We start from the raw sequence: 26,333 nt of genomic DNA, 5'->3' as shown, positions 1-26,333 counted from the left end.
TTCATGGAGGAGATGGGACCAAAAGACAGGTATACCTCTCTAAAACAAGAAAAGCACCTTGGATTCAAGATAATTGAAAAAGTCTCCCTGAGCAGTTGATAGAGTATCGGCCTATGATCTGAAGGTTCCCGGGTTAAATTCCAGTCAAGGGTTGCAAGCTGGATCCCCAGTGTGGGTTATACCACAGGCAGCCCATCAGTAATTCTCCCTCATCATTGATGTTTCTCTCTCTCTCTCCTCTCTTCTCCTCTAAAATCAATAAAAAAGTAAATAATTTAAAAAGTCAAAAATGGTATCAGTGTCAGCACTGAGCAATACATAACCATAACAAGAGCTCAGATACTTATTAAAGCAACATTAATCTAACAAAAATCTATTAAGAGTCAGGGAATTTCTTATTGTCCCACTGACTCACTACATGAATCCGTACCAAACAAGTAGCCTTCTGACGTCGTTTTTTTCATCAAAAAATAGAAATCATGCTGGTCACTTCTTTCACAGGAAAATTAGAATATTTATAAAGGAATTCGGTCACTTTGAAAAAGGACCAATTTAAAAATACAAAGACAACTCCTAAAAATAGAGAAAACTCTACTTTAAAAGTGTATTTTTAAATGACTTTCAAAGGCTAGATGAGCTCATAAATAACTACCAAAGTCAAAGTAGTATGCTCAAGATATTAAAATAAACATCTTCAACTAAGCAGTTAATTATCAGACTTCTATAAAGTTCCTAGTCAGTAATCTATTCTGTTTACGGCAAATAAATGTGACAAACAGAACTGAAGTGACATTTCTCTAAAAGGAATTTTTATCTACTTCAGTCTTTCCAATCACTTCATATGGAGCTGAATAAAATTTCAGAATTACATACAAATTATGCTTTTCCTAATAAGCAACAGGGTGGGGGAAAATGAAATTATATAAAACAAACTTTTTAGTTTTTATTTACTTATATTAATTTTTACATCTTATTTTTAGAAAGTAAAAATACTACATTATATGTCAAAATATAACACAGGCAGGTTCAAATGTTTCTCGTTTAATGATGAATTGGTACTAAAAAAAATTTAAATATGAAATTAGGAAGCCTTAAAAAAAATACATGTTTGAGCTGGACAATCCGACTACAAATAAAGAAAATTTCATGTGAGAATTGGTATGGCTTTGCTCACAATATTTTTGACATTTAGTAATCCTTACTATGCAGAAAACTAAAACTACATTTATCACCATACTGAAAACTTTCTTTTCCTCCCCAAAGAGAATCTCAAAATCTTCTTTCTTCAAATATAATATTTTTCTTCTTAAAGGAGGACAGTATTTTAATGATCACTAGCATAGGTTTAAAATGCTTTTAAATACTAGTAAATAAATGTTAAATGACTTTAAAGGAAAGCATCCTCTTCTCAAAACACTAACAGCAATTATTTAATATTCCATTTTAATTTTATTTACTAGATTTTCATTATTTATGTGAAAACTGATTTCAATTATTATAAGTTATTGTTAATTCTGCAGACTAAAGAGAAACAGTAAACCATAATGTTAAAATTTCCTTTTGGCGTATTAGGAAATATTGCTCCAAATAATATAACTTATCATTGCAAGATTACTGGAATAATATGGATGTCTCCTTTCACTGAATTAAAAAAAAATAATAGAAATATAGAATTAACCACTGGTGATGTCCCAACCAATACAGTGGAAGCACAGCGGGCTATTTACTCATAATCTCTGTCTAGGGAAACACAAGTTATTCATTCCAACTAAGTTATCAAAAATTTTAAAGTTCCAGCTTAGTTTTTATTCAAGTTTTATGTCTTCTCCATTAAAAATAACCTAATCAGTTAACCAAATAAAAAATATTTTCAACTTACTTGAAAGAAATGTTCATGCCACCTTAATAAAAGCTATCACACAATCTATATTAGAGATTGCTAACTATATACAATTGGGAAAACAAGAGATCGTAAGTATTCATTCACTTTAATTACAAAGCCACTAGAAAAGAAAAGAAAAAAAAGTCACATAAAGAGATACCTTACACAGAAACATCTGTAAGAAAGCTCCCTTTAAGGAGAAAACTCTAGAAGTTCCTTCTGTTGATGAAAACTGAGCAAGGAGAGAACTCCTTCCCAATATGCTCATCCCTTGGCACATCTCCGTATTTTATTTACATAAAAGTTGTGAAGACAATCCCAGGTTCATACAAGGGCCTTTTAAACGTCTATTCTGAAGCCCTTATCTGCCTCCCCACCACACACCCTCTGCTTAGGACGTGCAGGGTCCCTCCTCTCTGTGCTCCTGCCCCTCTAGGCCCCCTCCGCATGCCCCCACCCGCGCAGGCCGGGCCCGCGGCGAGCAGCGCCGGAGCGGAGCGGGCAGCACAAAGACAGGAACGGAGATTAGTGGGAGGGAGGGGGGCCGGCGCTGGGGCTCAGCAGGAGCTTCAGGCTTTTTAAAATTCAAACTGCTCCCTGACCAATACAAATCACGGACACGCCACCGACTACTACACGGATTTATGGCATTAAAAACACGCCTCGTACGTGACAGCTATATTAACTTCACTCTTTTTAACGTGTTTCCATACGTTTGCAGTAAATGTGGCGCAACTTACTTTAGGCAGAACGCTCCACTCAAAAGACAACCTTCGGAAAAGTTACTCACTCCGCAATGACAACTGAACAGGACACACAAAATTCGAACCAATGTAACATCCGCCGGTAAAACAAGAGACTTTGTCCATCAGGGCTGCTTCATTTTAACCAGGGAGCGTCTCCCTGCGGGGAGCGGGATTCAAAGTCTCAAAGGCGCCTAACCCAGGTCCGTGCATGTATTTTTCTATGCGATGTGTCACACAAACTTTTAAACGGGCCGTCTTTCCTTTCTGCCCACCGTACGCCTCCAGAGACCAGCCCCAAACACCTCCACTTACACTGGAACCAGCTTTTTAAGCCACACAACTTGTGTTTTTCACTCCAGCAGATTTACAGATCCATTCGACCCATTAAAATGACACCTCTCTCATTACACAGCCAATGACAGCCCTGGGACCTCAGGGAGATCAGCCTGGACATGAAAGGATGGCACCTTCTACCTTTTCCCTTAAAAAAAAAAAAAATAAGTAAAAAAACTAAAAAACCTCCCAGGGATTTTAAGCATAATTAACTTGTATACTTTGGGGGGGGGGGGGGAAGAGAAAAAAAAATGAAAATTGGCTTCACCTGTGTCTCCAGCGCTATTTCCCACAACACCCCAAACCCTCCTTCCCACTCCTGTCCTCGGGGAGATCAGGAAGTCCCCGCGTGTTCCACGCTGGAAAGTGTCCTTATATAACGCGCTCCCATGCAAAGTGGCCGGGGGACCTGTCAAGCACTTTCTGCGAGTCTCTGAAGAAAGTCCATGTGCAGCCGACACTGTCAAACAACAACGCGGCTCCGGGGGCGGGGGCGGCGGCGGGGGCCGGGGGAGCCGCCGCGCCTGCCCTCCGTGGGCTTCTGGGCTCGACATCCGTGCGAACCACTCCGTTCTTTTTTCCAAAAAAAAAAAAAAAAAAAAAAAAAAAAAAGAAAAGAAAAAAAAAAAAAAAAGAAAGCAAAGCAAAGCAAAGCAAACGAGTCTTCCTTAAACTTTCCAGCGTCCAAACAAGTTTCGCCGGGCAGCAGCGGGCCCGGCCGGGGCCGGAGTCTTCGCCCCGGGCTCGCTAACTGAAACTACTTCCTCCCTCCCGGGGTCACCGCGGGGAGGAGGGGGTTGTTTGTGTCGCCGGGACGTGCCCCCGCGCCCCGGGCCGGCAAAGTTGTAAATATGGGGGGCGCCCAGGGGGCACCCTCGCCGCCGCCGGGAGGTATTGTTTCCGCCTCCTCGCCGCCGGCCGGGGCTCCGCGTCCCGGGCGAGGCCTGTCACCGGGCGGCGGGGCGGCGGCGGAGCCCGCGGCGCTCCGGATCCCCGGGCTCAAGTAGGCGCCGCCGGCCCGCGGCCTGCGCGCTCCGCCGGGCCTACGCCTCCCCGGCCGCCCGCCCGCCCGCCGGGAGCGCCCGCCAGCGCGGAGCCGCCGGCCGCGCGGGGACCGGCCCGCCGCCGGGAGGGCGGCCGCCACCCGCGGGGGAGAGCCAACTCCGGACGCGGCCCGCCGCGGGGCCCGGGCCGCCCGCGGGAGGCGCCGAAAGAAAGACCGGAATTTACCTGGGCGAATCGGCGTCGGAATCCGGGGAGGCCGCGGCCGCGGCGGCGGCGGCGGCGCGGAGACTATAATCCGGGCCGGGCGGGGGGGTGGCGACGGCTCCTCTTCCGTCTCCTCAGTGCGGGGAACATGGAGAGCCGGGGGCAGACCCGCCGGGAAGACAAATCGCTGCCGCCGCCGCCGCCGCTGCTGCTGCTTCCTCCTCCTCCTCCTTCTCCCACATAGAAACACTCACAAACACCCGGCCGGGGCCGCGCTACCGGGGGGGCATCGCCGCCGGCCGGGCGGCGGTCCTCCAGCGGCGGGGGCGGCCTCCCTGCGGCTCGGCGGTGTCGGGCGAGTCGGTACCGACGGAGGGAGGGGGGGGGGGGGGGGGGGGGAAGGAGCCCTGTGTGTGTGTGTGTCTCTCTCTCTCGTTCCGTCTCTCCCTCTCAGAACAAAATGCCGACCGGAAGTGCAGCTGCAGGAATGACTCCCTCCGCCGGCGCCAAACACTAACAACCACCCCCTCTTCCCCACTCCACTTCCGCCGCCGCGCCGCCGCCGGCTCGGTCCTCCGCCGCGCGCTCCGCGCCGCGCCGCGCGGCTCCCGGGCCGGGCCGCTCCGCTCCGCCTCAGGGCGGCCTCGGGCGGCCTGGGCCGGCGGCCCGGGAGCGGCGTGCGGGCGGCGGCGCGGGGCCGGCTCCGGGCCGGGCGTTTGCCGGAGGCCGGGCGGGCGGCGCGGGGCCGGCGCCGCCGGGGGTCGTGTGCGCGGAGGGGGCGCTCCGCCCGCCCGGCCCGGCCCGGCCCGGCCCGCGGGTCGCCATCGGGAGCCGGGCGCGGGGCGGCGGCTGAGAGGACGCCCGCCATCCGACGGCGACGGGGCATTCCCCCCCAGTGGCCCGGAGCACGGACGGACGGACGGACGGATGGAGCGCACCCCGCGGCCCCCGGGAGGCGGCCGTGGCGCCGGTTTCTGCCTTATTTTCTGCGGAGTCAGCGCGTCGCCCCGGAGCTGGAGGAGCGCCCGGCCGGTCGGACGGGGTCGTGCCCGGGACGCACTGTATTTCGGGGACTGTGTCTGAATCTCCTCTCTCTGGCGGCGGTGGCGGCCGGGGTTCCGGCCTCACTGAGCGGGGAGGCCTGTAGGCGCCGCTGTGGGGGCGGCGGGCGGCCGGCGGCCCAGCGGCCCGCGCCCCCTCGGCGGTGGGAGGAGCCGCGCGGGAGGCGCCGCCGCCGCGACCCGGCCGCCGGGTACCGGGACCCCGGGCACCGTTACACCGGACCCCGGCCGCCGGGCACCGGGCACCGCGACCCTGGGCACCGGGACACCGGGCCCCCAACCGCCAGGCACCGGCCACCGGGCCACCGGGCACCAGGACCCCGGCCGCCGGGCACCGGGAGCCCGCGGGCCGCGGGGAGCCCGGCCGCCGCTCGCAGACCTGCTTCCCCGGGGACGGCGAGGCCCGGCCGGGCCGGAGGACGGACGCGCTGCGGGGACAGCGCGGGGCAGGCCTCGGCGGCCGGGCCGGGGCTTTGCTTGTACGTTAGCGGGGCTTTCCTCCAGGTAAAGCGTGCAGGAGGTAAGCGGATTCCACCGAGCGGGCGGCATGTGTGCGCTGTATTTTCATGAACTTGGTTTTAATGGTAACGTTCATTGTAAATGGGAAATTTTGCCTAAAAGAAAAGAAAAGAAAAAAAAAAAGCAGAAGCCGGTTTGGCTTAGTGGATAGAGAGCGTTGATCTGCGGACTGAAGGGTCCCGGGTTCGATTCCGGTCAAGGGCATGTGCCCTGGTTGCGGGCACATCCCCGGTGGGGGGCGTGCAGGAGGCAGCTGGTCGGTGTTTCTCTCTCATTGATGTTTCTATCCCTCTCCCTTCCTCTCTGTGAAAACTCAATAAAATATATATATTTTTAAAATAATAATCACGGGAGGGACTAGATCAGATCTTGTTCTCTGCCCCCCCCCCTCCCCCCGGCTTTGCATGGGGCGGAGGGGCTGAGCCCAGCCTCGGGCGGGGCGGGAGCTGCGCTGGGGCCCGGCCTCGGTCTCCCTGGTTCCCCGGTGCGGGCGCTGGCGCCTCCCGGCAGGTGTTCGCGCACCGGCACCCCGGGCCCCGCGGCCCCGGGTGAAACCCAGTCCGCTGCCCCTCCCCGTGTTATCCGCTGGCGTCCTCCCGATCAGGCAGGCTGGTCACCTGTCTTCCCCAGAGCGTCCGCTGCCCCCATGGAAGGTTTTGTTCCTCCGCCGGTGTCTGTGGGGAAAGTGTGGCCGGAATAATGGCGGACACGCAGGTGCTGAGTGTTTGGTTAATGAATGAATGAGGCATGACCGCCTGCTCCCCTTACCTCCACCCCCAACTTCTGAACTTTGTTCCTTAACATGATTATATGTACTTAAAGGCTGCAGGTAACTTTATGAAAGAAAGGTGGAAACTGAAAAAGAAATAAGGGAAAATGCAAGTTTGTTGCGGAGTTCTAGGAAAAGGCACTTTGTAGACATTTGAAAAGCCCTCCACATCACCAGAAGCCCACAAACGAGCGGAAAATGTTTTTTTCAGGTTTCTGTAGATGGGCCTGCTGGAGAGGACAGTGGATGGAGCTCATGACCATACCCTGGCCAATTAGCTCTGCTCTCCTCCTGAGTCACAAGCTGTGCGGTTCATTCTGTCTGCCCGCCCCCCCCCCCCCCCCTTTATTGCAAAATACATGCTATTTTCGCTAAAATAAAGTCTGGGTGCATTGGCTTCGCTCAAATACAGCACTACTGGAAAAGTTCATTCAGCAAGTATTTAATAGGTACAAAATGAGTGGCAGTCCCAGTGATTCCAAAGGTGTGTGCTGCTAGGCCTTATATAAAGGCGCACATATGGCTGCTCTGGTTGCTGCTCAATTATGCTGTCAAGCAAAGCAAATGCTAGTGAGATTTATTTTTTACAGTTTCCTTCAGAAGAAAAGGTTCAGTGAAAGCCGAGGTTAGGATTAGTGTGGATATTTAAATTCACCTTTTAGCTTGCTGTTCATTTACATTTATTTTATGAAAGCACTAGGTGTACCAATAAATTAATAATTTTTGAAAACTGAAATAAATTTGAGAATTTTTACTTTCTAGTGGCTGGAAAAACAGACGAACCTTTTAAATTAAGATAATTAAGTACCAGCAAACTAGAACCTGCAATAAGCCCTTGGCTGTGATACAATAATCATTCAATTATGGAATTTTTGGACAAGAAAAGACAGTCTTGATAGTTATTTTATAAACATTAATACATTTAATTAGACATTGTTTCATAAATTCAACAGCCTGTTAATTATAAACCCAGATTAATCCTTAAGAACAGCTTTAAGTCTTATACAGATTTTTTTTCACTCAGTTTAAAATACTAAAATTTCAATTTGCTTAAGGAAACACAATTATCTTTCTATATGCTTTTTTTTTTTTTAATGTGTTTTATTGATTTTTTTACAGAGAGGAAGGGAGGGGGATAGAGAGTTAAGTATATGCCCTTGATAGGAATCAAACCTGGGACCCTTCAGTCTGCAGGCCAATGCTCTATCCACTGAGCCAAACCGGTTAGGGCCCTCTATGCTTTGTTAAATGTTCCTGGTAAACTAATAATTTTGCAGGCCCAGGTAACCAGAGTCTTGACATTATTGTAGCATTTACTTTTAAATTTTAGGTGACTTGATTTTCAGTTTCTTCTCCCATTATCAGAGACTTACTAGGTGCTTATTAGCTTATGATCAACACCTGCTACACATTAGGGACTGAAAACGACAAGATCTCTCTGCCTTTAAAGGGTTTAAGTTATACATAGTTTATACCAATTTTTTCCAGATCATGAGATTAAAGACATTGTTTCGATGCGTATCAGAATATTTCTCTATTAAATCAATGTGTTTTACTTGTCTAAATTTAAGTATCCAAGTTGAGATCTTGTGTAGAATCTATTTTAATCTTTAGTGTTATCTTGATTTCATTGTCTTGTTTCTTTTTTGGAGAGGGGGGAAGGTTTGGCATAAAAATTGTTTTTCTTAACCTTATCCATTTATTCTGCTCTTACAGTTTTAATACTTTTTCTAAAATAAGTAGATTTATGGTGGTCTTTTATCCTTGATTTATTCATTCTTAATTTATAGGGCAGCCCAATCATTCTTTAATCTGATTTGATATTACCCCCATTCTTTAAGTACTAAATTATAATACTCATTTTATTTGCCAGGGTAAACCTGATAGTCCCATATGTATTCTTGATCAATAGATTGCAGAAGATTTAATAAAATATTTTAAATGGATTTTAAGTATTAACTATTGAATATAGTCAGCTTGATGTAATTGAAAAATTATAAATTATTTTTATTGATAATACGAAATACGATTTGTCAAAAATAATAGAAATTAAAAATTTTAGAAAACAATTATCTATTTTATACTAACCACTTCTATCTTTTATTAGTGATAAAAATAACTTATAAGAACAAAATTTTAAAATATAGTAAAAAGAAGTAAAGGACATGTGTTTTATTTTATATTTAGGATAATTAAGTTACTTATTTCAAGAAACTTTGAAGAGTTAATTATAGATGTTGATTGAGGGTGAGCTACAAAAATATCAAACAATTGAACAGTCTGGAAATAAGTTCTGCAAATTTTTAAATGAAATACCTTAATCAAATTTGTGATAGTATTTGTGAAGGATATTCAGCATATTTTATCCATCTGTTAACATGATAGAAATGAATGTCCTTCAAGAACAAGCTTCGTCCTTTCATTAATCCTTACCTCTAAATTTATAGATTTTATTATCCATGCCATCCATATATAATCCTATGACTTGACTATATTAGTGTTTACATTTTTGCCTGTCCATGCCTTATGTTCATAAATCAAAGTGACCAGTTATGTGTTATACTACATTACAACTTTCAATGTGCATTGGATAGGGTAGGACCCTCAGAAAAATGCATTTCTGAAATATAATTATTTAGAGTCATTAAATCTTCATGAAAGTCTAATTTTAATGGAACCTACACATATGCTGAATGTGAACCAGAGAATTAAAGTATACATGTATTTTAGTACTAAACTAATCTGGAATAACATTGATTTTTAAATGTTTTTATCTATGAAGGAAGAATACAAAATCCATTAAAAACATCTAAAAAGAATATGGTAGGAGTGCTTAGGATGCTCATTTCAAAGCATCTCTAGAACAGTGTTTTAAAACTGGGTCATGTATCACTATGGGTTATGAAATATTGTAAATACAGTGGGTAGTAACCAGTATTTTTTATTTAATATATAGAAAAGAATAGAAAAATCTAAGAGTACATCTCAAATGGTAGAGTCTATATTTTTTAAAAATATATATATTTTATTGATTTTTCACAGAGAGGAAGAGGGATAGAGCTACAAACATTGATGAGAGAGAAACATTGATGAGAGAGAAACATCGATCAGCCTCCTCCTGCACTCTCCCCACTGGGGAAATGCCCCCAACCAAGGTACATGCCCCTGACCTGAATCCAACCTGAGACCTTTCAGCCTGCAAGCCGATGCTCTATCCACTGAGCCAAACTGGTTTCGGCAGAGTCTATATTTTTAAATGAATGTTTCATTTATGTGTGTGCATGTGCTAGGTTACCTTGTAATATATAGAGTTGGGCAAAAGTAAGGGTACAGTGCCATTGTGACATTCTTTTGAGTTAACAAAGCTATTTAGCCTGCCCATCCATCTTTGCATACAAACAACTGTGAACCTACTTTACCTCACCCCAGTATATTCCGTAGTATGGATTATAGGCTGAAAAAAAGTGGTGTTTTTTGTTTTTTTTTTTAATCTACAGTTTAGTTCTTTTACTTCCTCTCTTAGGAAAGAAAAAAGAATACTAGAAAGTTCTGATTGTGAAATAGTAAGGAACTTTAGAGATTTGATAATTGATTTCAGAAAGATGATCTTAAGGTAAAGGGTAGGTAATCTATGCAGAAATGTCAAATATTGAAGTTGTGAGGAGGAATTATTTTCCTAGTGGAGCTAAATTTGTTGTGTTTAGATTTATGACTGTTTTCTTATTGATCTGATGTAGCGCATCTGATTTTAAATGCCCAATATAAAATAAATATAAGGCAAAGAATATATTTGTTTCTATTTCTTTCCACCTGTTCAGTCTTAAAACAGGTATTTATTAGCTAGTCATTTGAGTGCAAAGCAAACTGCTACCTTCACAGAGGAATTGTTACAAGAACAGTTTATTCCCTGAAAATGAAACTTCTCCCTTCAAAAAATAACAAATTTTCAATAAAGTTTTTCTCTCTAGCCAAAGTAAATAATCATTTCTTAAAGTAAATAGTTAACTTTCATTTCCCATCCAACTCATTCACATATTTAAATAAGTACTTAAAGTTGAGTACAGAATTTAAAAGGGGGAAATTGAAAAAAGAAAATTGTGTATAGAATTTGAAAGGAAGGCAATATACTCTATAAGTGGGATGAAATATATCTACCAAACAGAAAATAAGTTAGGGAGTATGTTATACTGAAATGTTTTAATAACCTTTAGACATTTCAATAAAATTTAAACATTTCATTATTTCATTACAGGTTTAACTATTGTAATGTTGACAAGTCTAAGAGCAAGTCTGTTTTTCCTCCCAGACATATAGTGCCACCAGCTCCCTTTCAATTATAGATATTTAAGACCTAGTTTGGTTAAAACCATAATGACACACAAAATTTTCTAGGGAACTAAAATAAGAATTTAGGTATATTACTGAACCAAAGCTTAGACCCAAGTATTATACCAATGCAACACATACCCTATTGAATTAAGAAAAATTATATTACTTAACCACCAGAGGGTGCCAAGTCAGTCCTGAAAGGTAGGAGTACAAAGGAAGACCACATGACTTCCTGTTTTGAGTTTGGCTGTTTAGGCAGCTGTCCTCTGAGTTTAGTTTATCAAAAAAAGCCAATTAAAAGTATAGAAAGGCTAACAATGTGTATCAGATGTGTATGGGGTGACAATTTTAACTAAAAATTACATAGCAGGAAAGAAATTCTTCTGTTTAATGACAACACAGAGGAAGAATATTTGCAATAAAAGAGAATTCTTTAAAACCAAATGTTAACTGAGGGTGAAGGGATGGAAAAAGGTTTTCCAGGCAAATGGAAATGAAAAGAAAGCTGGGGTAGCAGTACTTATATCTGACAATTAGATCTCAGAGTGAAGGACATAGACAATGAAGGCCACTTCATAATACTAAAGGGAGCAATCAAACAAGAAGAAATAACCCTGGTAATTATATATGCACCCAAATACATAAAACCAAATGTTAAAAATTGACTAAATAGTGATACTTACATGGATCAGAGCAAAGCAATGATAAGATTACCAACCATTAAGCAGAAGAAATTCAAGTACAACTATTCGAATGGAAATGTTATCTAAAATGGAAAACAATACAAAACAATATCTTAGAGCCAGGATGAATTACCGTATTTTTCGGACCATAAGACGCACTTTTCCCCCCCTCAGAAGTGGGGGGGGGAAAGTCCCTGCGTCTTATGGTCCAAATATAGCCTACACATATACTTTTAAAAAAAAGTTTTTTTACTTGCCCAGCTCTGTGTGGTCTCTGTGTGCTTGCCCGGCTCTAAAATGGTTCTAAATGCTGCTGTTTACTTTACAGGGTTGATTACATGTGTTTAAGACTGTGATGTTGGGTTTTAATGCACATAAAATATTTTAGGACACTATTTGTTTCAGAATCTTTTTTTCTTCATTTCCCTTCTCTAAAAACTGGTGCGTCTTATGGTCCAGTGCGTCTTATGGTCCGAAAAATACGGTACTAGCCAAATATATTGATAACAGTGAAACATTTTTTTATTTCAGTTTTATTTAAGCTGAAATTAGACTCTAGGTACATTTTAAAAATACAAAGTTGACACCAATAAGTAGCTTGATCTATTAAATTGCTATGCAATTTGACAATCTAAGAAGTATAAATACTAACAAATGATTATAGTGAAGTAATGAGATTTTTCACTTAAAAATAGAAAATAGAATTGTTCTCACTCCCCTTTAGTAACATAACAAAAATACCTATTTTGTGACATGTTTGGAGGAATATAGTGGCTAAATGATTACTGTCAGCTTATTTAATATATTTTAAAAATTCCAGTAGTAAGGTGGCAATAGCTTTGCCATGAACCATTTCCTTATGATAAGCATAATAACAGGTTAACTCATATATAAGTCTGATAAAAAAAACATTAACTTTGTCACCAAAATCAAAATTTTAGAGCTTATTGAATATGTAGTATAATTTTTTTGTTTTACCTACTTTTTATTTAATAAGTTTGTAATGATAAACTCAAAACCAAACGAAGGAAGGAAAGAAAAGAGCTTGTTACCTTGTCTTATTTCAGAGTAGGGAATGATGGTATTAGGAAAAACACCAAGAAATGACTTCCAGTGAACAAAATCAGGAAATCTCAAAGATTTTTGCTCTCCCTAAAAAAATTAAATCAAAATTTTAGTTAGGAACTTACACCCACACATGACTACTGTTTTTAACAATGCTTTTTAGAGGTTTAAAATATTTTTTATTTTCTTTTTTAAAAAACAGCACCAAAACTCAAACTACTTTAATAATCATGATTCTAATTCACAGCTTCTTTCTTATCTTAACACTGTTGAATTCTCTTCCTTTTCTAAAGCACCTCTCTGATGTAGGTTTCTTGGTATTACTGCCTTCTCAATTCTACCACTAACATTCACTAGCTTTCTCCAATATATGAATTTAGAAGATCCATAGTAGTACTTGATAGTACTTCATGTATGCTAAAGTATTTTTAATTTGAAGAACTTACTGTGCATCATATATGCTTTCTGTAAAAGTTTTTTAAATCTAACATTAAATCTTTTGGGCTTTAATTCTACCTATAATATTGCTGTAAAAACATCATAGTTGTGAAATCTGGCTCTTTAAAAACAACAACACTGCTCTGAAAACTGGTTTGAAACTATTCTGTCTATGATGTAACATATTAATATTTTGTGAGGTAAGTATGACCTCTAAATAAATGAGTCTGATTTTCTATATTTTTAGGAATACTATTGTTTTCTAAGAGTATCAGGAGACAGTGTGCTTCTTAAAATAATTTTGAATTTATATCCAAAGTTGGGGGATGAATTTTTCTTATGAATGCATAACATTTTTATTACTGTTTATTGTAGATCCTTCATTCCACAAGCCTGTGCCCAGCACCTATGTACTGGAAATAATGAATACAAATGACTAACCTTGTCTCTTTCCTCATGTAACTCCTAGCCCAGTGGAAGAATATGTGAAATAAATTTAAACAGTAAGAAAATGACTGTGAGTTGCATCAAAAGTGCTATGCAAGTACCAAAGATACCTGAAGGTTTTGAGAGAAGCTTCATAGAAGAGGTGAGATCTGAACGTTAGTGGGAGATAAATACCTGTCCAGGCAGGGGAAGACAGGAAGGAAGGAAATCAACTAATCCAAAGCGGGAAATGTATATGTAAAATATATATATAGGTTCATAAGAACATTCCTGCATTTCATGATGCAAAAATTGCTTTGGTTAAAGTGCAGATTAGGTAAGGGGCTGGAATCTACTGTCAAGTGAGGGGTTTGGATTTAAACCCCACACTTGGCAGGTAAAGAATTTTACACCAGGATAAAAGGCAATTTGCATTTTAGAATAACCCTGCAAGTGAACATTTTTAAAACGTATTCCATTAGAAAGGAAAAGAACAGTTGGTGACTTGTGGGAACATACAATTTAGAAACATGTATCCAGCTGAGTATTCATACTCTTTGATACAGTACTATCTTATCTGACTCTTGGTGAGGCCATACTACTTTGTGATTTCAACTAAAACAGAAAGAAGCCTAGGTAACCAATGAAAGGAAGATGGAATGTGAGGAGAGGCTTGGAGAAATGTGAATCAATAAGAAAGCTATTGGTTTGAGTCAGACACGAGGGCTCGGCTCGTCTGTGGGAACTGGGCTGGGCTAGAAGGAGGTAGATTTAAAACAATGTGGAACTGAGGACGTCTTGCACCAATGGATATGTAAAACAGAGTAGGGGAGTGGAGAGCCATTAGCATTACTGACAATCCAGGTTTAGGTCTCTAGGTGGACTGGTGTCATTAAAAGACAAAGCAGGCTGAAAGCAGAGAGGAGTAAGAATAAATTTAGTCTGGAATGAATTAGACGTGAGTTGCCTATTAGACTCCCACTTAGAAATAGCCAGTAGACTGTTAAAAATATGTGTGGATACTCAGGAGACAACACTAAAGGCATGAGAGGCATCTTCATAAAAGTGATCATTGAAGCCACAGATTGGAATCTAGGGAGAATTTATAGAACAGGAATGAGCCAAAGAACTATAAGAACCATTAAGGAAAATGCTAGCTACCAAAGATGGTATGGTATTTTGAACTAATATTTCTCCCTAAAATATTTTAAAAGAACTCTTTATAAGTTATTTAGTTAAATATTGTAACAGATGTTTGACTCTAAAATCAATACCCAATAAAATCTTATCCTATCTAGCCGAAACCGGTTTGGCTCAATGGATAGAGCGTCGGCTTGGGGACTGAAGGGCCCCGGGTTCGATTCCAGTCAAGGGCATGTACCTTGGTTGCGGGCATATCCCCAGTAGGGGGTGTGCAAGAGGCAGCTGATCGATGACACTCTCTCTCATTGATGTTTCTAGCTCTCTATCTCTCTCCCTTCCTCTCTGTACAAAATCAATAAAAAATATATATATTAAAAAAAAAATCTTATCCTATCTAATCCTGGAAGATATTCAATTACTGTGTCTTTTACATTTTACTTGAAAATGGGAGAGCAGAATAGAGGTTGATTTCTGAAGAAAACAGAAAAGGTTAATGATATTTTAAGCAGCAAATTATTCTTAAGATTATATAATACTTACAACCCAGATCTAGAAAGTTTAGTTACAGCTTTCAAACTTAGTCATTTTTTCTTGACTGAGCTAGCCCTAAAATGCCATTCCAATCCAGTACATACTTCTGACTAGTCTTGCTGCTTCATTTAAATCATTCCTTCTTAATCCTTGTTTCTCCTACTACTATCCCTCTCATAATAGCTATCCAGTGCTAGTTTCCACTGTCCCCACATATTTCGATTTTTTTAAGTTAAGGATAATATCACAGTCTTCATCTATCTATACTAACAAGAGAGAAATATAGTAATTGAACATCACTCTATGATGCCCACAGCCAATCAGGAGGGAATATACAAATTAGCAGGACAAATATGGCGGCCACGGAGCCAGCAGGAGTGGACGGGAGGCTTGGTCACTGGGGGTGACCCAAGCTTCCTGCCCCCTCTGGCCGGCCACTGAGGGAGGGGCCTGTAAATGGCGTTCAGCCCCTTACCCAGGCTGGTCATGCCCCCCCCCCTACCCCCCCCAGTGGGGATCCTCACCCCATGGGGCATGGCTGGCCTGAAAACTGCCCCAACCCCTTGCCCAGGCTGGCACCTTCCCCAGTGGTGACCCCCCCCCCCATTGTGATGGGGGTGTGGCCAGCCTGCAAACTACCACAGGCCCTCTCCCAGGCCACCCTGCTCCCCAACGAAACCCCCACCCTGATCCAGGACACCATGGCAAACTAGCTGGCCCCCACCCATGCACCAGACCTCTATCTACTAATAAAAGGGTAATATGCTAATTAGGCTGGGAGACCTTCCAGGAGACATTCCTGACATTCTTCTGGACAAAGCCATAGTGGTAGGGCTAAGGTACAGAAAGTTAGGGGCCGAGAGGGGAGGACAGTTGGGGATCAGGCCAGCTGGGGGGCATTGTGGGTGAGCAGGCTATCAGTGGGAACTAGTTCGGGGCGAGCAGGCCAGCAGGCAGAGTGCTTAGGGGCAATCAGGCAGGCAGGAAGGCAGGCAGGTGAGTGTTTAGGAGCCAGCAGTCCCAGATTGTGAGAGGGATGTCCAACTGCTGATTTAGGCCTAATCCCTGTGGGACATTCCTCAAGAGGTCCCAGATTAGAGAGGATGCAGGCCTGGATGAGGGACACCCCCTCCCTGAGCACAAATTTTGTGCACTGGACCACTAGTATAATAATAAAAGCATAATATGCTAATTAGATAGGACGTCCTTCCCTCTGGACAAAGCTGCAGCAGGCAGGGGCCAGGGCAAAGGTCCTTGTACAAATTTCATGCATCAGGCCTCTAGCAGTAAGACAAACTGGTATAACAGGAAATTAATATTATGCAAAACATATTCCAAAGATATCCATATTTTTCAGTAGTGAACCACAATCAGAAATCCATATGTCTGTGGGTCACATACATTTTAGTCATAACAATAATAGAATTATAGTCTATACACTATTGAAAAGTATTTAGTATTATACTGTCCAAATATTCTAATCAGCTTTATTCACATAAAATTGGCACTTACTAGTCTTCAATAAATTTTGAAGAATCAATGAGAATATTGTTATACAACAGGCCAAATTTTGCTCAAAAACAAAGGGCTGTTCAACAAATGGTACTGGGATAACTTGGAAAAGATGAAAACATGAAGTTGGATCATTACTTCATACCATATGCAATTTTAACTCAAAATGGATCCATGACCTAAATGTAACAGCAAAAACTTAAAACTTTTGGAGGAAAACATAGGGGAAATTTTTCATTTCTTTGGATTTGGCAAAGGATTTTTAAATATGACACCAAAAGCATAAGTAACCAAAAAAATAAATAAATTGGATTCCAGAATTAAAAATTCTGTGCTTCAAAGGACATGAAAGAAAATTTTTAAAAATCCACACATAATGGGAAAAATGTTTGCAAACCGTCTCTAGACTATATCAAGATCTCATAACGCAATAATAAAATAATGAATAACCTAATTTAAAAATGGACAAAAGAGCCGAAACCGGTTTGGCTCAGTGAATAGAGCATCGGCCTGTGGACTGAAAGGTCCCAGGTTCGATTTCAGGCAAGGGCATGTACCTTGATTGTGAGCACATCCCCAGTAGGGGGTGTGCAAGAGGCAGCTGATAGATGATTCTTTCTTATCGATGTTTCTGACTTTCTATCCCTCTCTCTTCCTCTCTGTAAAAAATCAATAAAAATATATTTTAAAAAAAAGATGACATGCTATATGATTCCATTCACATGAAAATTCAGATAGGGAAGTCCAGGGACATAAAGTAAGTTAGCAGTTGCTTAAAGCTGCTGGTACATGTGGGGCAGGGAGTGGAGGGAGGGAGTGGATGGAAGGGATGATAGCTGAAGGGTAGAGGGTTTCTTTTCCTGCAGTGATGAAAATGTTCTAAAATTGACTGATGATGGTTGAACATATCTGTGAATATATTAAAGACCATTTAATTGCACACTTTACATGGGTGAATTCCATGGCATATGAATTCTATCTCAATAAAGCTATTAAATAAAAAATAAAACAAGGACTGTAGATAGCCAGGGCACAAATCAATTTCTACTCCAGTCTTAACACTACTGAAAGCAGCTCTCAGATTCAGCTTCCGTTGTTTCAGGAATATACATGGACAGGGTCGGAAGGCTCATGTGTTACAAGAATTTGGCCACGAAGCCAGAGAGTTCAGGAGAGTAATGTGTGATGTATATATTCGTTCTCAAATCCTAGGGATCCTATGGATTCTTGGTGGGAATAGTTTGCTCTCACTTCAATCAGTTCCTCTTTGAGTGGAACCATGTTAACAAGGCAGATGCTTTAAAAATTCAAATACATTCCTCTCAAGTCAGCTGCAGGAACTTAAAAGCATAACTCATGCTAATGCAAATTTGTGAATTTCTTTAGGAATCCTGACTTTATTTCTGCCAAACAGCTCAGCAATTCCTTAAACACTATGATTCCATTTAACACAAGGCAGTTCTGATATTGGGCATGAATACACATTGCAAGTAACATTTACCCACTCCCCATGTTCTGGTTTGAATATTAATAACTATAGTTCCTTCACCAACACATCAGTTCTTTTACTTTTTCCTCTGCAGTCTCAAGTTCAGTATATTCAGATGTCTTGTTTGCAACACCAAACAGAAAATATAATCATGTTAGCTATTTGAGTTTTGTTATGGACTGAATGTTTGTATCCTCTCCCCAGATTTGTATGTTGAAGCCCTAACCACCAATATGATGGCATTAGGAGATAGGGTCTTTAAGAGGTAATTAGGTTTAAATGAGGTCCTGAGGGTAAGACCCCTATGAAGGGGTTAGTGCTTTTATAAGACGAGGAAGAGGCACCAGAGCTCTTCCTCATGAGGATACTGCAAGACCCTGACCATCTGCAAGCCAGAGGGCATTTACCAAGAACCAAATCTGCTAGCACCATGTCTTGAACTTCTCAACATCCAGAAGTGTGAGAAATAAATGTCTGTTTTTTAATCCAACTAGTCTATGGTATCTATAAAAAGCTAATATGCAAAGTCTCCCCACAGGAGTTCTGCCAGGAGTTCTATTGCTCGCTATGATGTGCGTGGACCACCAGGGGGCGGCATGGAGTGAGGAAGGCCCCAGCTGGCAGCCAGAAGGCCCCGATTGACCCTGATTATTGGCCAGGCCTAGGGGCCCTACCAGTGCACAAATTTCATGCACCACTAATAAAAGAGAAATGTGCAAATTGACCATACCTCCGTGATGCCCACTAGCCAATTAGGAGAAGTAGGCAAATCAACCCAACAAAGAAGGAAGGTTAATTTGCCTACACAGGCATGGAATGGCTGGGACAGAGCGGCCGCTTGTGCACATGCCGGCACCAAGCAGTCTGTGTCCCAGGGTCAGGTGTCCTCGGGAGCCAGGCCACTCTGAGCCTGTAGGCCTGCACGTAGGCATGAAGTAGCGGGGGATGAGGTGGGAACATCCCTGAGAACCAGGCGCTCCGAGCCGGTACAAGCGGCCGTGGGCGGGGTGGGAAGGTCCCCTCACAGTGAGTGAGCAGATAGCAGGGCCCCCACAGAGCAGACACCAGGGCCTGTGGTAGCGTCAAGCAGGCAGGTCCGCAGGGAGCAGGCCTAAGCCGTCAGTAGGACATCCCCTGAGGGCTCCCAGATTGGAGAGGGTGCAGGTTGGGCTGAGGGTCCCCCCACGAATTTCATGCACCGGGCCCCTAGTTTTGTTAATTACAGCCCAAGATGACCAAGACAGGCTCAAACAAAGCTGGGTTCCTTTAATTACCACAAGTTTTAGATCTGAAGCAGCATCAGTGTAACTCTTCAACAAGTTTCCACAGCCTACTCCTATTATTGCATTAAAATAAACTACATTGATTGCATTTAGAATAGCACAATGACAACAATAACACAAAACTTAAAATAATCTTAACAAGAAATGTGTAGAATCTATATAAAACTTTATACTTAGAGCTATATAAAATCTGGAAGAAGATAATTGTTCTCAAGTGAACTTAAGGTATTCTTTTTGAAGTACTTGAAAAAATTATCCTAAAATTCATATGGAATAATAAATAGATGAAACAGACAAATAGATGGCAAGAAACATTTTAAATAAGGAGAATTATGGGTGAAGGGAACTTGTCTCTTGGATTAATGATCAAATATCTAAATTCTATATAGGAAATGTGTACTAGTGACATAAACTAAGCAGACTTTTACAATACTAGTAAGTGATAAATCAGAAACTTTCTTCATCTATTTCTTAGTAGTTTGTGCAGGCCTTAGCACATATATATTAATACTAGAGGCCTGGTGCATGAAAATTCATGCACTGGAGTGAGGTGGAGGGTGCCTCAACCAGGCCTGCCCCCTCTCAGAGTCCGGGAGCCCCCTGGGCCAGGAGGTGACTCCACAATCAGGGGGAGGCAATGCCCCCTTCACACCTCTGCCGCTGCCACTGCTGCAGTGCAAGCCCTGGCCGGCCCTGGTTACCTGAGCCTCGGGCAGCCCTGAGTGGCTGGGCAGCCGCCATCCGAGACTTGCCTGAACCATGGGCTGGCCCTGGGTGGCTGGGGGCTGAGGATACAGGGGACTCTGGAGGCAGGCGTGTGGAGCAGCCAGACCTGCCTGGATGCTGCGTGCTTGCTGCCCCTGTGGGGCTGAGGGGACAGGGTGCTGCCATCTTGTGGCTATGGGCACTGCCATCTTTGAGGGTGTGGTAGTCAATTAGCATATTCCCTTCTTATTGGCTGTGGGTGCCACCATCTTTGTGAGGGTGTGATGGTCAATTAGCTTATTCCCTCTTTATTAGATAGGATATTCTTTATTAAATAGGATATTCTTTTTTAAATATTCTCTTTTTTAAAAATGTATCTTTTCCCCCAGCTGCTCTTTTAGTTTTAGCAGCAACACAGTGCTTGGCCAGGCACTCTATAAATGTTTGTTGAATGAATGATATCCAAATGATCATATTTTAATTAAAAATTAAGAAATTCTGCCGGGACCGGTTTGGCTCAGTGGATAGAGCATCGGCTTAGGGACTGAAGGGTGCCGGGTTCAATTCCGGTCAAGGGCATGTACCTTGGTTGTGGTCACATCCCCAGTAGGGGGTGTGCAAGAGGCAGCTGATCGATGACTCTCATTGATGTTTCTAACTCTCTATCTCTCCCTTCCTCTCTGTACAAAATCAATAAAATATATTAAAAAAAATAAAAATTAAGAAATTCTGTTTTGTTTTGTTTTCTCCTCATACACTATTAGGGCAAGAAAAACACTATACCTTGGAATAAAATCTAGGGAGATTGTATGAGACTTACTAAATTACACATTTTGGCAAATTACTTTTTGTCAACAGGCTGACAATATGATAGTCTATATCAAATCTATTTTAACATGAATCAATTAGATTGAGTCACTATATTACTATTTCCCAAATTATTTCATAGAATATTAGTTCTGCAAAATGATCCATAAATAAAGAATTCTTTGGTCATATTCCACTCTTGAAGATTTATCATGCCTATCAACATATTGAATGTTCTGAAAATTTCTCAATAAAGACACCTGTTAAATTTTGTTTAACTCAGCCTTTTTTATCATGAAATCCTTTTATCATATAACCCCTATTAAAATCTTCAATATGAAAGTATTTTTCTGTGGGAAACCACAGTATCTAATTTCCAGATTTAACTTTATGAGTGTGCAAATGTTTTGGGCTTGGAGTGACTAGACGTCCAAGACTTATTTTTTAATGAAACCAAATAGGCCTACATGGTCCAAACAGGTCCAAATCTCTTTACCTATCTTTAGAGGTTATGGGTTTTGTTATATAACTGTTATATAAGTCAACACAATTAACACCTTTATCTTTTCAATACTTTTAACAATTTAAATCTTAAGTTTTAAAAGAAGCTGTGTAAATGTATGTTATTCAGGTAAAGTAAAAAAAAATTTTTAAATTTGAAGTGGCAGTATTTATATGGAAAAGAATACAATATTGCAAGAATGGGTCCGTTTTTAGCCTATTTTCACAAACTAAAAGTAAATATTACATCCTAAAATGTTATATTTTTAAGTCTAAACTTTGCCATTAGTAATTTGAAATTTTTATGTGAAATAGAGAATTTCATCAAGCACACACCTTAAGAATTTAGATTTAAATAAATAATTCCTAGAACTTGGGATAAACACTTAATTCTTATTTTAAAATTGTTGAGAATCACTTAATTCTTATAAATAAGTCACTTAACTCTCTAAAACCCTTGTCCCTCATATAAAATTAGAAATTATAGTTTGGCTAACTAATACAGCTAAGGTTAAGAAGTGAAGGTGATAATACTTGCAAAGTTTTAGCACAATGGTGTATAAGCAGGAATCATTTGTGATTACTGGACTAGCTCAAGTTATAACTCTAAATCTGGTATTAGGCAGATTATCCAAAATAACCATTGTTTGTCTTTTGAAAATTTATCTTGCTTATAGGACTTATTTTTATTGATTCAGAGGGGAAGAGAGAGAAACATCAGTGATGAGAGGAAATCATTGATTGGCTGCCTCCTGTACATCCCCTTGACCGGAATGGAACCTGAGACCCTGGAGTCCACAGGTCAAGGCATTACATATACACTGGGCCAAACCAGCTAGGGCTAAAAACAATATTTTTTAAAATCCTTAGCTACCACTGGAGAATTTAAAAAATACTTTCCCTCTTTAATTTCTCTCCTCCACCTCCAAAAAACAAAAATGACCAGTTAACTTTTCACAGATTTCTTTTGAAACTTTTCATGTTACCAAAATTATAAAACAAATATGATTTGCTTTATTAAGAAATGAATATGCTGTGACTCAGGTACTGTAAGCTCGTATGAATTTCACTAATGAATAAACTATTTGAAAATGACTGGTTCAAGTCATAGACAATTTATGAAAAAGGCAAAAATAAGCTGTGCCTTTTTATTCATCATCATCATCATCATCAATTCACAACACATGACATATGGTTATTTTTTATTATATGCTTTAGGAAAACAAAGGTAACCACTATTCTTAAGACGTTAGTTCGCTGAAAGGAAAGGATAAAAAATACTTTTCACTCACCAACGTGGCTCAGAGGTTGAGCATCGACCTATGAACCAGGAAGTCACAGTCAGGGCACATGCCATGGGTTGAGGGCTCCATCCCCAGGAGGGGGCGAGCAGGAGGCAGCCAATCCATGATTCTCTCTCATCATTGATGTTTCCATCTCACTCTCCCTGTCAATTCTTCAATAAAATTATATTTCGCATCTTCAATTCTGTTTTGGTTAAAAGCAAAAGCCAAACTGGTAACATCATTCCATACTCTAGTGGGAAGGCAGCCTGGATCCCAACGTCTACATTTTCCTTTGGCTCTACCTCACACTAGCGATGGGACCATTTAGAAGTGATCTTTCCCGATTAGAAGGAGGAAGACAACCTCAGTGACTGCTGACCTTCCGTCCTTCCCTCAGAGGCCTCGGGCCTGTGGACAAAGCAAGGGGCTTCCCTCCTTACACTATCGTTTCCACCGGTTCTGCACCTTCCAGCTAATTGACTTCCCCAGATGAAATTCGTGGGTTTGTGTATGTTTGGGGTGAGTGTCTGTGTGTGTGTGTGTGTGTGTGTGTGTGTGTGTGTGTGTGTGTGATGGGTGTGTGTTTGGGGTGTGTGTTTTGTGTGTGTTTGGGGGTGTGTGTTTGTGGTGTGTTTGGTGTGTGTGTGTGTGTGTGTTTGGGGTGTGGGTGTGGTGTGTGTGTTTGGTGTGTGTGTGTTTTGGGTGTGTGTGTTTGGGTGGGGTGTGTGTTGGGGGTGTCTGTGTTTGGGATGTGTGTGTTTGGAGTGTGTGTGTGTGATGAGTGTGTGTGTGTGTGTGTGTGTGTGTGTGTGTGTGTTTGGTGTGTATGTGTGTGTTGTCTGTGAGAAATCACCCAGCTAAAGCACGCAGGGAGGAGCGGGAGCAGTTGGCATCTCCTGTCCAGCCTGGTCTCCGTAGAAACCTCGCCTTTCCCTGCGGACCGGCTGCCCACAGTCCCCCAGCCCGGGCACGCGGCTGCTTCCCGTTCATTTAAACACCGAACGGCTTACACATCCACCAATGCAATGGCACGGCCAGTGCCCGCCCTCGTGGGGAGTAATCTTCACGGGGAGCCCGAGGCGCCGGGCCCCTGCCCGCACACACCCCGCGCAGGGTCTACCCGCCCGGGGCTGAGGTTCAAATGCGGCCGCCGCGTCCCCCCCGCCCCTCTCCCGCCTCCGCCTCCGCACACCTGAGGGGGCAGCCCGCACCTGAGCGCCGCCCCGGCCGCGGGGAGTCCGGGGCCGCGGGGAGTCGGGGGCCGCGGGGAGTCGGGGGGCCCGGGGCCGCGGGGAGTGGGGGGGGGGTGGACCGGGGCCGCGGGGAGGTCGTGGGGGAGCCCGGGGCCGCGGGGAGTCCGGGGGAACCGGGGCCGCGGGGAGGTCGGGGAGCCGCGGGGAGGTCGGGGGGCCGCGGGGAGTTGGGGGGGGACCGGGGCCGCGGGGAGTCGGGGGGGGGAACCGGGGCCGCGGGGAGTGTGGGGGGGGGGACCGGGGCCGCGGGGAGTGGGGGAACCCGGGCCGCGAGGAGTCGGGCGGGGAGGGGGACCGGGGCCGCGGGGAGTGGGGGGGGGAGACCGGGGCCGCGGGGAGTTGGGTGGGGGGGACCGGGGCCGCGGGGAGTTGGGTGGGGGGGACCGGGGCCGCGGGGAGTCGGTGGGGGGGGACCGGGGCCGCGGGGAATGGGGAGTGGGGGGACCCGGGCCGCTGGGAGTTGGGGGGGGGGGACCGGGGCCGCGGGGAGTCGGGGGACCGTGCGGCTCTGCAGCGGCCGCCCCGCGGGCTGGGGTCCGGAGGGCGAGCCCCGGGGACCGGGCGGAGGACGCGGTGCGCCCTCAGCGGGCGGGGAGCCGCGGGCCGAACCATTGCCCGGGGTTGCTCCGGGGGCGCGAGGGGCAGCGGCCGGCTGTCCGCCGCGGGCCCACTAATGGGGCGGCCCGGTTGCCGGCGCCAGCACCCTGTCCGTGGCATCGGCAGTGCCGGCTCCGCGCGGACACGGGCCTGATCAGGGAGCCCTCGGAGCCCCCGCTGGGCGGGGATGGGGGTGGCTCTGACCCCCCCAGGCTGTCCTCCTGCACCTCACTCCGCCCACTTCGCCCATTAGACACGACAGCAGGCCCTCCGGCTGCCGGTGCCCTGTGTGCCCGGCGCCGTGCGGAGGATGCTGTCCCAGTCCGTCCTCGGAGACCAGCCATCGGGCGGCGGGCGCGGCGGTACCCGCTTCCAGGTGAGGAGGCCGGAGAGCGGAGCGGGGTGAGCGGCGGGACCCCATCTTCACCAGCCGGACTCCGCCTCCTCCCTCCGGAGCCGGGAAGGAGGAGAAGCCAGGCGGGGGCTGCACCCCGCGGGGACTAATGAGACGCTCCTAATGACGACGGTGCATCTAGGACTTGCCATCTGTCACGGGCGAAACGAAACGCTCTCCGTGCGCCTTAAAACCCACGAGCTAATTGCTCCTGCTTCCTCCATTACCCAGGGGAGGAAATGGAGCCTCCGAGGGGTTACCGGCCTGGAGGAAGGGGCACCCAGCGCGGAGGACACGGGACTGAGAATTTAACAGAGATTGCCTCCGGAGGCCGCGCTCTTCACCAGTCCGTGACAGGGTAGAGGGCAGGCAGTGATGGAAACTGGCTAATCTATGTGCTCCACGTCCTCCACCTCCCCCCTTCCCCAGTGATTTGGGCAAATGTGAGTAAATAGGACAACTGAGCACGGCCCTGGAGTCTGAATCCCAGGAATTCCTCAAACACACCTCCCATTTGCTTGCTGGTGTCTGAACAGATCGTGGGGAACTCATTCATGACGGGTGTGATGAGCTCCTTGAAGACTCCTGAACTCAGCCGGGCAAGATGCACCAAGACCTTCCCAAGCAGCTTCCCTCTAGGAAATTAACAGCTGTGGGCATGAATGTTCAACTCATTTACTTTGGTCTTTCTCTTAAAGACCTGTTTTATTTCTGTAAGAAATTCCTCATCTTGCCGAAACCGGTTTGGCTCAGTGGATAGAACATCGGCCTGCAGACTGAAGGGTCCCAGGTTTGATTCTGCTCAAGGGCATGTATACCTTGGTTGCGGGCACATCCCCTGTAGGGGGCGTGCAGGAGGCAGCTCATCGATTTTTCTCTCTCATGGATGTTTCTCTCTATCCCTCTCTCTTCCTCTCTGTAAAAACTCAATAAAATATATATATATTTTTTTAAAATTCCTCATCTTTTCCTCAGGCCAAGGAATGATTCAATGTTTCAAGTAGATTGTATGGGAGGGGGGGAGGGGGAGATAAAGCACAAGAATAGTTTTGAAAAGATGCATAACCCTCCTCTCCCCAGTTAATTTGGAAACCCTCAATCGTCTTACTCTTTCTATTTTACATTTGAAGGCAAAACTCTGTGGTTGCAACTGTAGGCTCACATGCCAAATTCGACCCTGAAGATGTGTTGCTGTTGGCTCACACAGTGTTTAAACATTGTTGTGAGCCAACGTTTAGAAATTAGGAGAGTTGCATAAACATTCCGTTTTCTAGCTTCCCTGAAAATAGTGAAAGACTTATCCACATTCTGTGATGTTTCCACAGGGCACCTTTTCACTGGGCCAAGAGGGTCTTTGCTCTTTCTGTGTTGA

At 44.3% G+C, this 26,333-nt stretch overlaps 2 protein-coding genes across 8 annotated transcripts in view; both read right to left on the bottom strand.

Moving 5' to 3' along the window:
• Positions 1-4,556, bottom strand: part of NIPBL (NIPBL cohesin loading factor) — a 157,541-nt gene extending 152,985 nt beyond the window's left edge. For 5 of the 7 annotated variants that reach the window (XM_036411015.2, XM_036411017.2, XM_036411018.2 and 2 more), the window contains exon 1: positions 4,192-4,556. The gene's annotated coding sequence lies outside the window, so the exon portion shown is untranslated. The remainder of the gene's footprint in view (positions 1-4,191) is intronic. The other 2 variants (XM_036411024.2, XM_036411021.2) reach the window with 1 other exon arrangement.
• Positions 3,719-24,988, bottom strand: LOC118702995 (basic proline-rich protein-like). Its single transcript, XM_036409575.1, has 3 exons — positions 24,795-24,988; positions 4,891-5,707; positions 3,719-4,300 (listed from the first exon to the last, which is right to left on the bottom strand). The coding sequence occupies exons 1-3, from the start codon at positions 24,986-24,988 to the stop codon at positions 3,719-3,721; spliced, it is 1,593 nt and encodes a 530-aa protein (XP_036265468.1).
• Between the last annotated feature and the right edge of the window lie 1,345 nt (positions 24,989-26,333).

Source organism: Pipistrellus kuhlii, unplaced genomic scaffold (assembly GCF_014108245.1).
Source record: "Pipistrellus kuhlii isolate mPipKuh1 unplaced genomic scaffold, mPipKuh1.p scaffold_m20_p_4, whole genome shotgun sequence".
Lineage (NCBI taxonomy): Eukaryota > Metazoa > Chordata > Mammalia > Chiroptera > Vespertilionidae > Pipistrellus > Pipistrellus kuhlii.
The sequence above is the reverse complement of the archived record's forward strand: the minus strand, read 5'-3'. Positions and strand labels throughout refer to the sequence as shown.

Excerpts from the sequence above, each read along its gene's own strand:
- LOC118702995 (XM_036409575.1), bottom strand. The coding sequence starts at position 24,988 with ATGGGGTCCCGCCGCTCACCCCGCTCCGCTCTCCGGCCTCCTCACCTG. Across the intron at positions 5,708-24,794 it reads GGCGAAGTGGGCGGAGTGAG|CAAAGCCCCGGCCCGGCCGC; the intron begins GTGCAGGAGGAC and ends CTAACGTACAAG. Across the intron at positions 4,301-4,890 it reads CGCCGCCCGCCCGGCCTCCG|ACGGAAGAGGAGCCGTCGCC; the intron begins GCAAACGCCCGG and ends CGCACTGAGGAG.